Source organism: Panthera onca, chromosome B4 (assembly GCF_046562875.1).
Source record: "Panthera onca isolate mPanOnc1 chromosome B4, mPanOnc1 haplotype 2, whole genome shotgun sequence".
In the NCBI taxonomy this organism is placed as follows: domain Eukaryota; kingdom Metazoa; phylum Chordata; class Mammalia; order Carnivora; family Felidae; genus Panthera; species Panthera onca.
In genome coordinates, this window is record NC_138345.1 from 71,219,297 (window position 1) to 71,234,862 (window position 15,566).

The 15,566-nt window shown below is 36.0% G+C and overlaps 1 protein-coding gene across 3 annotated transcripts in view; it reads left to right on the forward strand.

The window, feature by feature from the left end:
* TMEM117 (transmembrane protein 117) overlaps positions 1-15,566 on the forward strand; it is a 492,479-nt gene that overhangs the window by 401,375 nt on the left and 75,538 nt on the right. For all 3 annotated transcript variants that reach the window (XM_078449928.2, XM_078449929.2, XM_078449930.2), the window contains one exon: positions 9,651-9,810. In XM_078449928.2, the coding sequence (XP_078306054.1) occupies positions 9,651-9,810 (160 nt within the window). The remainder of the gene's footprint in view (positions 1-9,650; positions 9,811-15,566) is intronic.

Here is a 15,566-nt window from a genome sequence, read left to right on the forward strand (position 1 = left end):
GTTTTATATTTCAATGTTAAGTATTTCTGGATGATAATTTTCCAATATTATACTTGTAATAAAAAAGGAAAATAAATGAAATCCTTGCTACACAGTTACAGAAGGATAATATTCAATAGCTTCCTATGAGAGGCAATCTGTACAGTGGTTATCACACAGACTATTCTAAGTCAGCCTGGATGTGAATCATGTCATATCACTCATATCTTATATTTCATGTAACTTTTAAAGTCTGTAACTCAGGTCAAGTTATTTGAACTTTCTGTGAGTTTCTGCACTTAAATTGGGGGTGGTGACAATAGGGTTGTAAGGATTATATAAGTTACATAAGTTAATTTGTGTAAAGTGCTTATGCCAATGCTTGGTATATTATAAGTGGCACATAACTGTAATAGTAATTTGCTACCATTACTATTTTCTTTGTAGCAGTTTCACATAAAAGTGACTGTTTTTGTATAACCTGAGTCATGGCTCTTTTAAACAGGTGTTCTGACTGAATTATCATAGCATGGTAAAGTCTAACAATTTTACAAGAAGTGGCTGAGAAAAACAAAAGACATGCAGTACATTTGCTTCTAAAGTTCTATCTAGAGAAGGGACTAAGTGGAATGACTAATTAATGTGTTTTGGTCCTGCTTTTTTTTTTTTCTTTTTTCCATTCTCTTGAGACTTTATTTTTAGAACTGTCTTGAGCTGTATGCCTTCATATTTAATGATTGCCATTTTTATTTTTTTTATACTAGTAAATATTAAATATTAGGCAGAATGTTTCCTTTAATTTCCCTTTGGAGTGATAAAGTATCACCACTAACTTTTTCTTGATATGTGTAGCAATACTCTTTCTCAAAACAGAATTACTTAATAAAGCCAGGAAGACATCTATGAAAAGCTCTTAGAACAGGTATTACATATTGGATAATTGAAAATATATCAAATAAAGCAAACGTCCAAAAGATGAACTTAGGAAGCTCTCACACAACAGGCATTATGATAAATTTCAAGTACCAAAATGTTTTAATGGTTAACTTTAATGACTTTATCCATAATGAGATTATTAGCATGACTAACTCCTTTGTAAATCTTGACATATAAGAGGTTTCTGATAGCTCAGCAGACACTTATTCCAAACTCCCAGATTTTGACACCTAAAAATGTGCCTCTTAATGAATATTTAATTTTACATTACATTACATTACATTACATTACATTACCAGTTTACATATTTAGACCAATGAGGTAATGTTAGAGTATGAACTCCAATGTAATCAACTGTCTCCACAAAAGGAGATCTTGGTATCTCTTGGGAAAAAAGTACAGGGATGATATTGAAAATACTAGCCTGTAGCCTTCTGGGGAAGATGATGGAGTAGGAGGGTCCTAAGCTCACCTCATTCCATGCATACAACTAGATAACAACACATCAGTGTAAATAAAGCATAAAATGACCTGAAGACTGGCAGAACAGACTCTCCACAGCTAAATGTAGAGAAGAGGCAATATCAAAGAGGAAAGGAAAGGTGGAGACATGGTCTAGGGACAAAGGGACCTGCATGACTGTCCCCAGAAGGGAGGGGCACAGGGAGTATGGAGAGGGGAAAGGAGCAGACCTGTCAAGTATCCCTGGCACCAGGGACCCAAACAGGGAAGACAAATTTGTATAACATTTGGCTTTGAAAACCAGAGGGGCCTAACAATCAGTGGGGCTTAAAATCTGAAACATCAGAAATCAGCAGGCTAGTCTCTGGGAGAGCCAGGAGGACAGAGTCCCCACCTGTAAAGAGACAACACAACAAACAGTCCCACTGAGATACAGCATAGAAGCAGCAGTTTGAATAACCTGGCATGCATGGGAAGGAGATTAATTACTCATCTCACAGCATGTTCTGGAGAGACAGGGATCTTTGGGAGACCCCTCTAAGAACAGAAGAACTAGTGGACAGCATTTCCCTCCTGGGCACCCCCAGCCTAGATACAAGAACACCTTCAGGAAACAGCACCAAGCAACACTCTCCACCTAGCTTGCTAACAGTGCACACTGCCCATGTGCACCTCTGTGGATCTGCTCCCTCCAACCCAGCTGGCCTGGCAGGAGTTTTTCCCTGGTGGCTGCAGATCCTCTCCCTCAGTGGATGAGCATGGACCTTGCTGGCACCACATGCCACACTCCCTCCAATATACCCTTGGCCACAGCCAATGCAAACCAGTGCCACAAGCCTGGCAGTATGCAAACAGCCCCAGCAGTGGCCAGAACTACTCCTGTCCCAAGGAGAGGGGAAGATAACCAGTCCAACTGCTTCCCCAACAGTGGACTGGGGGCAGACATCTGGTCTGACTGCAGACCCTGCCACCAACAAAAGTTTCTCAGGGGACAACAGAGGGAAAGCACCCTGTAGTTCAGTGCTATTGCATCTCTGGCATATACTTAGTCTGACTCAACTTAAGCTCAAGGCAGCCCCAGACTGGCCACAGGTACCAAATCCTGTCCACAATATGCAAAGTGAGCCATTGCAGACTAAAGGCAAACATGGCTCATCCAAAACACACACAGAGGATACTCCTGAAGCACCAGGTTCTGGTGAACAGGGACCTTACACTACAGGACCTCTTCATCATAAGGCCACTATGTTGAAGAGCAGGAGATGTAGCTGGCTTTCCTAACACAGAGAAACAGACACAGAAAGTTAGACAAAATGAGGAGACAGAGGAATATGTCTCAAATGAAAAAATGAGACAAAATCACAGCAAGAGAGCTAAACAAAACAGATATAAATAATATGCCTGATAGAGAATTTAAAGTAATGGTTATACATGTACTCACTAGATTTGAGAAAAGAATGGAGGACTTCATTGAGATCCTCAACAAAGATACAGAAAACATCAAAAAGAACCAATCAAAGGTGAAGGACTAAGTAACTGAAATCAAAAATACACTAACTACATAGATAAATAGTAAACTAGAGGAAACAGAAGAATGGATCAGTGACTTGGAGGACAGAATAAATGAAAATCAGTCAAGCTTAACAGGAGAGACAAAAAATAATAATGAAAAATGAAAATAGGATTCTGGAACTCAATGACACCATAAAGCATAATAACATTTGCATTGTAAGGAACCCAGAAGAAGAGAGAGAAGAGGAAACAGAAAATTTATTTGAAGAGATAATAGCTGAAAATTTCCTGAATTTGGGGAAGGAAACATATCTAAATCTAGGAGGTACAGAGAGCCCCCAAAAGAATCAACCCAAGGTGGTCCATACCAAGATAAGTTGTAATTAAACTGGCAAAAAGTAGTGATAAAGAGAGAATCTTAAAAAGCAGTAGGAGAAACAAAAAGTTACAAATAAAGGAGACCCCATAAGACTATCAGCAGATTGTTCAACAGAAACTTTGCAGGACAGAAGGGAGTGACATGATGTATTCAAAGTGTTGAAAGAGAAAAACTTGCAATGAAGAATAGTCTATCCAACAAAAGTATCATTCAGAATAGAAGGAGAGATGAAGAATTTTGCAGACAAAAAAAAGTTGAAGGAATTCGTGACCACTAAACTTGTTCTACAAAAATACTAAACAGACTCAAAGAGTCAAAAAGAAAGACCACAAATAGGATTAAGAAAAGTAGGAAGCACAAAAGCATTAAGTATATCTATAAAAATTGATCAAGGGATTCACAAAATAAAGGATGTAAAATATGACACCATATACATAAAACATGGATGGGAGAGGAGTAAAGAATGAGACAAACTTAAGTGACCATCAACTTAATATAGACAGCTATATGCATAAGATGTTATATACAAACCTAATGGTAACCACAGATAAAACAACAATAATAGATATGCAAAAATGAAGAGAAAGGAATCTAAGTATATCACCAGAGAAAGCCAGAAAACTGTGAGAGAACATGAGAAAGAAGGAAGAGAGAAGAACTATAAAAACAACCATAAAACAAGTAACAAAATGGCAATAAGTACATACCTATCAATAGTTACTTTGAATGTAAATGGCCTGCATTTTCTAAACAGAAGACAAAGGGTGAGGGAATGGATAAAAAAGCAAGACGTATCTGTAGGCTGCCTACAAGAGACTCATTTCAGACCTAAAGGCACATACAGATTGAAAATGAATAGAGGGAAAGGATTTATTATGCAAATGAAAGTGAAAAGAAAACCAGGATAGCAATACTTATATGAGACAAAATATACTAAAAAACAAAGACTGTAATGGGAGACAAAAAGGACACTATATAATAATAAAGGGAACAACGCAACAAAAAGATATAACAATTATAAATATTTATACACCCAATATGAAAGCACCGAAATACATAAAACAGTTAACAAACAAAAAGGAACTACTCAGTAGTAATACAAAAATACTAGGAGAATTTAACACCCACTTACATCAATGGATAGATCATCCAAACAGAAAATCAATAAGGAAACAGTGGCCTCAAATGGTATTTTGTACTAAATGGATTTAACAGATATAGTCAGAACATTCCATTCTAAAATAGGATAATGTACATTATTTTCACATGCACACTGATCATTCTCCAGAATAGATTACATGTTAAGCCACAAATCAAGTCTCAACAAATTCAGAAAGATCAAAGTTATACCATGCATCTGACCACAATGTTATAAAACTAGAAATCAACCACACACATACACATACAAAACCTAGATAGAGCACAAATACATGAAGGCTACATAACATGGTACTAAACAATGAATGGGTCAACCAAGAAATCAAAGAGGAAATCAAAAAATACATGGAGACAAATAAAAATTAAAACATAATAGTCCAAATCTTTGGGATTAAGCAAAAGTGGTTCTAAGAGGGAAGTTTATAGCAATACAGGCCTACCTCAAGAACCAAAAAAATTTCAAATAAATGACCTAACCTAACACTTAAAGGAGCTACAGCAGGAGAAACAAACAAAATCCAAAATCAGTCAAGGGAAGGACATAATAAATGTTAGAGCAGAAATATACAAAATAGAAACTAAAAAAAAATAGAACATATCAGTGAGTCCAGGATCTGGCTTTTTGAAAAGATCAACAAAATTGATAAACCTTTAGCCAGACTCTTAAAAAAAAGAGAGAGACAGACAGAGATATCTCTGATATCTCTGATAAATACAGATGCAAAAATTTAGCAAACAAAAACCAACAATATATTTAAAAAATCATTCACCATGATCAGGTGGAATTTATTCCTGGGATGCAAGCGTTGTTTAATATTAACAAATCAACATGCTACACCATATTATCATTAGGTGAAAAAAACATTAGACAAAGTACAACATCCTTTCATGATAAAAACTATCAAAGTAGATTTAGAGAGAACATACCTCAACATAATAAAGCCATATATGAAAAACCCACAGCTAACATCATAACTCAGTGGGAAAAAACTGGGAGCTTTTCACCTAAGATCAAGAGCAAGACAAGGATGTTCACTTCATCACTTTTATTCAACATAGGAAGCCTAGCCACAGCAATCAGATAAGAAAAAGAAATAAAAGGCATCCATATTGGTAAGGAAGAAATAAAACTTTCACTATTTGCAGATGACATGATACTATATATAGAAAACCTTAATGACTCCACCAAATCACTACTAGACCTAATAAATGAATTCAGTAAGTTTGCAGGATACAAAATCAATATACAGAAATCTGTTGTATTTTTATACACTAATAATAAAGAAACAAAAAGGAAATTAAGAAAATCTCATTTACAATTGCACCAAAAAAATAAAATACCTAGGAATAAACTTAATCAAGGAAGTGAAAGACTTGTACTCTGAAAACTACAAAACACTGATAAATGAAATTGAAGAGCACACAAAAAATAGATATTCTATGCTCATGGATTGGAAAAACAAATATTTTTAAAATGGCCATGCTATCCAAAGCAATCTACAGATTTAATGCAATCCCTGTCAAAATACTAACAGTATTTTTCACAGAACTAGAAAAAATAATCCTGAAATTTGTATGGAACCATAAAAGACCTCAAGTAGCCAAAGCAGTCTTGAAAAGGAAGAACAAAACTGAACTATCACAATCCGAGGTATCAAGATACACTACAAAGCTTTAGTAATCAAAATGGTATGGTACTGGCAAAAAATTAGACACATAAATCAAGGAAACAGCTCAGAAACAAACCCAAAATTATGTGGTCAATTAATCTTGAAGAAAGAAGGCAAGAGCATGCAATGGGAAAAAGATAATCTCTTCAACAAATGGTGTTGGGAAAACTGGACAGCTACATGCAAAAAAAAAAAAAAAAAATGAAACTGGATCACGTTCTTACAGCATACACACCGTACACAAAAATAAACTCAAAATGGATTAAAGAGCTACATGTGAGACTTGAAGCCATAAAAATCCTATTAGAAGAGAGCATAGGCAGTAACTTCTTGGCATCAATTGTACCAACATTTTTCTAGGTATGTCTCCTGAAGCAAGGGAAATAAAAGCAAAAATAAACTATTGGGACTACATCAAAATATAAAGTTTCTGCACAGCAAAGGAAACAATCAAAAAACTGAAAGACAACCTACTGAATGGAAGAAGATATTTGCAAATGACATGTCTAATAAAAGGTTAATATCCTGGTGTACCCGGGTGACTCAGTCGGTTAAGTGTCCGACTTTGGCTCAAGTCATGATCTCATGGTTTCTGGGTTCCAACCCGTGTCCAGTTCTGTGCTGACTGCTGAAACCCTGAAGCCTGCTTCAGATTCTGTATCTTCCTCTCTCTCTTTGTCCCTCCCCAACCTGTCCTCTCAATCTCTCTTTCAAAACTATATAAATAAACATTAAAAAAATTTTTAAAAAGTTAGTATCTAAAATATACAAAGAACTGGTAAAACTCAACACTCAAATAATCTAATTAAAAACTGAGCAGAAGTCATGAATGGATATTTCTCCAAAGACATATAGCTGGCCAATAGACACATGAAAAGATGCTCAACATCACTAATCATCAGTGAAATGTAAATCAAAACTACAATGAGATATCACTTCACACCTGTCAGAATGGCTAGAATCACAAACTCAGGAAACAACAAATGTTGGGAAGGGTGTGGGGAAAATGGAACCCTCTTGTACTTTTGGTGGGAATGCAAACTGGTGCAGCCAATGTGGAAAACAGTATAGACCTTCCTCAAAAAAATTAAAAATAGAATTACCATGTATATGATCCAGTAATTTTATTACTGGGTATTTACACAAAGAATATAAAACCACTAATTCAAAAAGATATATGCACCTTTATGTTTATTGCAGCATTATTTACAATAGTCAAATCATGGAAGCAGCCCGAGTGTTCACTGATTGATGAATGGATAAAGAAGAGGTGGCATATATATACAATGGAACGTTACTCAGCCTTAAGAAGGAATGAAATCTTGCCATTAGCAACATGTATAGATCCAGAGGGTATGATGCTATGTGAAATAAGTCAGTCAGAGAAAGACTAACACCATATGATTTCACTCATGTAGAATTTGAGAAATAAAAAAAATAAAGAAAAAGTAAAAAAGTCACAAACCAAAAAAGCAGGCTCTTAACTATAGAGAACAAATTGATGGTTCCCAAAGGGGAGATGGGTGAAATAGGTGATTAAGGGTACTCTTATGAGCACTGAATAGTGTATACAATTGTTGAACAACATAATGTGCACCTAAAGCTAATATAACCCTGTATATTAACTATACTGGCATTAAAAAAAGAAAGAAGCAGATCCACTGGAATGTCTTTTGGGCATTTACTCCTGTCTTAATGCCTGACTGGATGAAATGTCTGGTGATAGAGAAACCATCTCACCATAATAAGGGTGAAAGTCATATTAAAGATGGAGGAGAAGGAAGATAAAAGGAGCTTTGTTTTGAGTGATATTGTTGGACTAATATGCCATCCAGGGATTTCTTATTGCATTAAATATATAGACTTTTTACTTGCCTAAAAGAAAAAAACAAAATCAAAAACCACAAACTGATTTAACCTGGAGAAAAATTTGTTTAAAATCCCATTATTCTTATGTTAGACTGTATAATATTTGCTGTTTCATTTCTCTTGAATTGTAATAGTTATTTACGATTCCTCCCATTCTTAATTAATCCATTTGAATTTCTACAAATGATCAAAGATATTCTAAATGGTAGTAGAGACAATCTGTAATTTATATTTTAGAGATCATGAGTCAAATTCTTTGACAGTTTGCAATTTTAATAAAATAATTTTATTAGACATTTTTATTTTTCAAAAACGTTTTAAATATATCTTTTTTTATTCATACAGAGGGAGAAATCTAAGGAAGAGTTCATTATATTCATTATATCAAATTATTTATTTGATATTCATTATATCAAATATTACAAATAAGAGGTTGTAAAAAGCAAACCCAGTATTTAAAGTTAGAAATTTGTGCTTTGTTCAGTTGAAAAGAGAATTTTAGGATGGTCCATATTATTGTGTGGGTTTTTTGTATCAATTATTATCAAACATCAGAGGGCAAAAACAAGTTTGTTAATTATCAAAATGGGTAGGTATTCTTCTAAGGTTTATCTCACCTCCATGTATTTTCTTCCATTCTTTTTTTGTCTTTTTTTATTTCCTTGTTTCTTCTTTTTTTTCTTTCTTTAGATTGATTATTTTCAAAGTAATTGGTTTTTTTTTTCATTTTTGTTTTTATAATTCAGACAAAATCAGGTGTGTTTAGGGTGGTATGGCCATAGACTCCTTTTTACAATTCAAAACAATATCCAGATACCAATGTAGCTCTGAAAGCAGAGGTTTAACTACATTACAGATAATTCTCTGGCATATTAAATTTTTGCTGCCCATATTTCAGATTTAATTTCAATGTCAATATTAAAGACTAATTTAAGTACTCTTGATTCTTTTTAAAACCTTAATTGTTAATTGTTATAATTCCAACAAAAATTCATTGAATTCCATCAATACAATTATGCAAGATTTCACAGGGCCACAAAGATAAGAAATAAGCTCACGTCCCTAGTATCTTATAACAAGGAATGGGTAATCAAACGGTATGACCTAGACAGGTCACTAGGCCACAAGCCATCTATGAAACACGTCCTATGAGAAGTGGCTACACAGTTCGTGTGTAGAGGTGGTTCTTCCATGGAGCTCCTTAGGCCCTGGGGATGATGATGGGATTGGTTAGCTATCCCTCTCTTTTGTAGCACGTAATAAAATCCAAAGGCTTGGATTTTGCCCATTTCCCATCTGCCTTCTGCTCTTACATGTGGATGTCTACTACCATCAGTAAATGATGTACATGTAATGAGAGGTACACACCAGTGTTCTCGTTGGGACATGTATTGTACTAGCCAAGGCCATTTGTAATGGTTTTGTTGTTAATTATTTATTCTATAATCATTACCTTAATGTTCTTAAGGGAAAATTTTGGGATAGATGCTATCATACCTTTTTCTAATTGCTTTTGAAAGAAAGCACTTAATTTACTTCTTTGTTCATCTTCATTTTGGTGAATATGCCTTGGCAAAGGGTACTTGGCAAAGGATAGACATTTAATAAAGCACAGATAACACACACTCTTCACTGTCTATATTATTATGTCTAACGTTCTTTAATGAGTATCTTGTTTCTTGCAGGACGGTTCTGTTTACTCTCACTTCTGTGGTTGTACTTGTCATTACAACTGACTGGATCAGCTGGGACAAGCTGAATCGGGGATTTTTGCCCAGTGATGAAGTTTCCAGAGCATTCCTGGCTTCTTTCATCTTGGTCTTTGACCTCCTTATTGTAATGCAGGTAAGTGTTTTTGTATTTCCCTTCTCTCACTGAAACAGCTCTGTGCTTTGTTCTCAGTATAACAAACACTGTATGTAGAATGAAAGGCTCCATAAAGGTAGAGAAGTGCTTAGTTTACAGTTGCTATTGGGGGAGCTTTTCTGATCATAGTTTCAGCAGTTTTACTGGTAGGATAAGCCAACTGGGCTTTTGTGAAAGTAGCACCAAAAATTCATTGTATGAACATTGCAAGGTGGACCCTGAGAAACCATACAGCATGGTGGTGTTTTCTGCCAAGATTTCAAGGCAAAAAATAAGGCAAAGCAACAACAAAAAACCCTGTCATTTAGTAAATGAAAAGCTGCAGAGATGAGGATGATATAAAGCCAGCAAAGCAGGGATAAGCAATTGCCAAAACAACTCAGGGTTTTATAGCGGTTGAAACGGAATGATGTAAAAATGCTTTTCCTGGTTATGGAAATTATCACTTTCTTTCAGTACTCACTAGAGATCATTCCATTTTCATGTAAACAATATTTCTGCCCTGCTCAGCAACACATTGTTTGTACAATAGCATTGCGCTAACCGGTGCTACTCATGTAATCTTCTGCTGTGAGTGCTTTGGGGTCTTAGGAATGTTCCTTTGAATGAGGCCGAAAGAAACATTAACTATTTCTTGGCACTTTTTCTTGCTCATTAAGTGTCCATCCATTTGCTGCCCATTTTCATACTGATTTCATAAGGCAATTTTGGATTTTCCCCTCCTGAGACATTGTAAGTTACCAGAACAAAGGCCACAATTGCTGAAGGGAAGGTAAACGCCACTGTGTGCCAGATTTATGTGAGATTTCACAAGATAGCAGATTGGTTTTCTCATTTTAGAGGCAAAGAGAAGCCTTTATAAGCAATATTCTGTAGTGTCTTAAAAGAGAATAACAGTTTATTGTTGCTGTTGCTTCACAGTATAGCCCAGGCATTAGGTTCAAGATGGTTCCTGGAATATATTTCTATTTTAATGGACAACAGTTTAAAATATGTTATCGATTTAAAAAATTATATAAAATGGAATGTTTGTCTCATCTAAAACTTGATGTATTTCTTCTTTATTTCCTGTGGGATAGTTTAGCATAGTGGAGAAAGTAAGAAAGCACTGGTGGGTTCCATATCAGTCTCTTATTTGCTGTAGGACCTCCTCTGGATATTTATAAAATCAAATTTGTAGCGCTAAATAGTGTATTTTGCATTACTTGTTCAGAGACTTTTTTTTTTAATGTTTACTTATTTTTTAGAGAGAGCCAGAGACAGAGACAGAGTTTGAACAAGGGAGGGGCAGAGAGAGAGGGAGACACAGAATTGGAAGCAGGCTCCAGGCTCTGAGGTGTCAGCACACAGTCTGATGCAGGGCTCAGACCCATGAACCATGAAGTCATGACCTGAGCCAGTCAGACGCTTTAACCAACTGAGCCACCCAGGTGTCCCTCAGAGGCTGTTTTTTTTTTTTTTTTTTTTAATGTTTATTTATTTTGAGAGAGTACACATGAGTGGGGGAGGGGCAGAGAGAAAGGGAGAGAGAGAGAATCCCAAGCAGGCTCCACACTGTCATCACAGAGCCTGACATGGGGCTTGATCCCAAGAACCATGAGATCATGACCTGAGCTGAAATCAAGAGTCAGTTGCTTAGCTCACTGAGCCGCCCAGGTGCCCCTCAGAGGCTGTTTTTATCTTCTTTCATCTGATACTCCTGAATGATATACTTCCTCATCTAAAATATCTGCTTTGGCCAAATGGCCTACCTCTTTGAACCCATTTTATAGCCAAAGGTATTAGTAAGCAAATAGACCACTGTCCTTTGGATTGTTTAAATTTGTATATGTGAGAGCATAAATTTCCTGATTTTTGTCCTACTGTCCATCACTTTCTACCCTCTTTGTAGCTTTTTAGTTATTCTTCTAATGAGGTCACAAAAATCAGGGACTTGAAGTGGAAAAATATAACATTACAATTTATAGATACTATGGAATCACTCAAAAAGTACTTAATAAGGAGAGAAGGAAGAAAGAAAGGATAGTAAGGATTTATCTGGTAGAGTCAGCAGGGATTAGGAAGGGGCAAGCATTCTAGATGAAGGAAATGGTATGAAAATGTGGAGTCAGTAAAGTGCTAAAGTGTTCAGAGAGTAGCCAGAGCATCAATTGACCGACAACGAAGAGTTTGTGCTGAGGAATCTATCAGTTTGGATGATTTTGGCTGCAAGTAACAATAAGCCTGCCAAGCTAGCTTAATCAAAGTGGGGGGATGTAATACTGTGTTATAAGGATGCTGTACAGAATTAGAGAGGAGGGATGCAGTTACATTTTAGGGACACATGAAAGCAGAGACCAAAGTGCACCAGGGAGCCCAGACCTAGCTTTTTTTCTCCATCTCTCATCTTTTTTAATTTTTCCCTTCAGTTTCCTTCTCTTTTCTTACTACAGAGAAGCTTTCTCAGCTTCCCAGTTCATATGGAAGGAAATGGCCACAGCAAATACCTCAGAGGGAGACCACTCTAGTTGTCAGGCGTAATTCTAGATTCCTGAGGAAAGGATTGTAAGGACTGGATTGTCCTGCACCCATCAGTGAAGTGACTGGGGGCAAGGCAGTTCCACAGAAAAACAGGGAGATGCTGGGCCTCAAAAGCTAAATTAATTGATGTCTAATATGAAGGAAAGTCCAGAAAGAGACCCAAGAGTTAGGGCCCTTAACTCCTTTTCTCTCTCCCCCAGTACTGAGTCAGTGAGCCAGTCCCGTTGATTTCTCTTTTGCTGTCTTTTGTGGCCGAATCCTTCCTTATCATTTCTCTGCTTGTATTCAGTCCTGAGTCTCCTGTATACTTGTAAAATAATCTCCTATGCAAACTTCTGCTTCCAGATGTCTCCTTGTCCCACACACTCTATGCGGCTCAGGCTCATAAACTTCCAGTCTGGAATGTCATGTTGTACATGCCTCTTCTCAGCCAAAGTGATACCTCATTGTCCAAGTATAAAGTCAGGACTCCGAGAGCATGCTCCCAGTGCCCTTCACCATCTGGCCCTGCTGTGTTTTTTCACATGTATTCTATGCTGTAGATCTACCCCAGACCATCCTATGCTGTAGATCCACCTCAGACCATAGGGCTTGTTGTTTGGCCCTTGACCACAGCACACTCATTCCAGGGTGTCTGTAAGCCTCTTTTTATCCCCAGATGTGTCTCCTCCTGCTCTGGTCATCTAGACCCTACTGCTGAGGACCATTCCAATTCCCCCTCATGAAAAGCATGTAATCACTTTCCTCCTTGGAACTCCTGTAGCACTTTTCACCTGGACACAAATCACCATTTCACTGTTTTCCTGCTCTATGGAGCAGGAACCATAACTTATAACTATTTGTCCCTGGAGTCTCCCTAACACAGAGCCTTACATGGGCAGCAGTATGCCCAGAGTAATAACTGCTTGATGAGGATAAAGAAGTGACATTTCAGCACTGAGTCTCCTGCAAACTCTGCCCCCCCTTTGGGAGCATCATGTTAAAATTTCAGGAACTAGTGCAAGTGGTAAAATAAACAGCCCCAGAAGATATATATATTCAAGGCATTTAAAAATATATAATACAAATATTCTACAAATCCATAGCCAACTAAACTGTGATCTATTTCATTCTAGATTCATATATTTCAGACAAAAGAAAAATAGAAAAGTAGCAAAATTAGTGGAAGTGGAGGGAATAATTTCATTAGAAGATTTTCTCTCATTGGACTTATTTAAGTGATTTTAAAGCAATTGACCCTAGACTTTTCTAATAGTAGAAAAATTCAGCTTACACTATCAAAAGATATTTTAATGTTTGGTAAAAAAAGAAAAAGAAAAGAAACCCTTAGAATATGACATTACTGCTATAAAGATTTTATCTTAACAAAGTTAGTAGGTCAATTCTGAAAACTTGTAGAGAAAGTATAATTATTTTTATGAATGTTTATTAAATAGGATTTTCTACATTTATTGTGAAAACCATTTGATGTATCACATCTTTCTGCAGTTCTAGTAAAGTCGCTAGAACTAAGGCATAAACAGATGCCAGTATAATATAACATGCGGCTCATATAAATCACATTTCTACAGAACATGAGACGTAAATTGTAAAAAACACTTCTCTGAGGAAATATTATCTCAAAATCTGTTTAATATTTATAATTTTGCCATTTGGCTTTTATATTCCTTTAGTTCATTGCATAAGTATTTAATTTGCAATTATGTCCCACCCATTCATCTCTTGTTAGATTGAAGAAAAGATATATGTAAGATATGTAAGAGTTAAAAATATAATGTATTGTAGAATAATCAAAGAAAAAAAAGTGTCCTAGGAGTCCACCTTCCCAAAATAGAGAAAGAGAAAGAGAGATGTCAGTATGGACAGGATAGTAGGACAAAACTCCAAAAAAGAGATGAGAGTAGAAGGGCAGGCAGCAAGAATTTGAAAAAGGAAAACAATGGACAGGAAAATTTTCTCCAGCTGAGAGTAGTGTCCTAATCATCACAGTAAGAACTTAGTTTTTTTTTTAAATATATGAAATTTATTGTCAAATTGGTTTCCATACAACACCCAGTGCTCATCCCAAAAGGTGCCCTCCTCAATACCCATCACCCACCCTCCCCTCCCTCCCACCCGCCATCAACCCTCAGTTTGTTCTCAGTTTTTAAGAGTCTCTTATGCTTTGGCTCTCTCCCACTCTAACCTCTTTTTTTTTTTTTTTTTTTTTTTAAGAACTTAGTTTTGATCCATTAAGTTCAGAAAACATTTGTGAATTCTATTTTTTATTTTTTGAGGAACTTCCATACTGTCTTCCACAGTAGTTGTACCAATTTACATTCCCACCAACAGTGTCTGAGGATTCCTTTTTCTCCACATCCTCACCAACACTTGTTATTTCTTATCTTTTTTATTCTAGCTATTCTGACAGTTGTAAGGTGATATTTTATTGTGGTTTTGATATGCATTTCCCTGATGATTATTGAAATTAAAAATAGAAATACCATATAATCCAATAATTCCCCCCCAAGGTATTTACCCAGAGAAAATGAAAATGCTAATTTGAAAAGATATGTCTACTTCTGTGTTTATTGCAGCATTATTTACAATAGCCATGATATGGAAACACCCCAAGTATCCACTGATAGATCAATAGATAAAGAAGGTGAAGTGTGAATACAGAATATTACTCAGTTCTGAAAAAGGATGAGATCTTGCCATTTGCAACATCATGAATAGACCTAGAGGGTATTATGTTAAGTGAAATAAGTCAGAAAAAGAAAGACAAGTACCATATGAATTCATTTAATGTGGAATGTGGAATCTAAGAAACAAAACAAAGGGGAAAAAAACCTGAAAAAGTATAATTAGTTCTATAAATACAGAGAACAAACTGATGGTTGTCAGAAAGGAGGGGGTGGGCAATGGGAAAAATGGGTGAAGGGGAGTGGAAGATACAGGTTTCCAGTTATAGAACAAATAAGTCACAGGAATAAAAAATACAGCATAGGTAATATAGTCGATAATATTGTAATAACGTTGTATGGTGACAGATGATTAGCCACACTTATGATGAGCTTAATACAACATAGAGTTGTTGAATCACTATGTTGTGGACCTGAAAGTCAGGTAACATTGTGCAGCAACTATACCCAAATTAAAACAAATAAAAAGCCAAATTCAGAGAAACAGTAGAATGATGGTTGCCAGGTGTTGAGAAAAATAGGGAGAGGTTG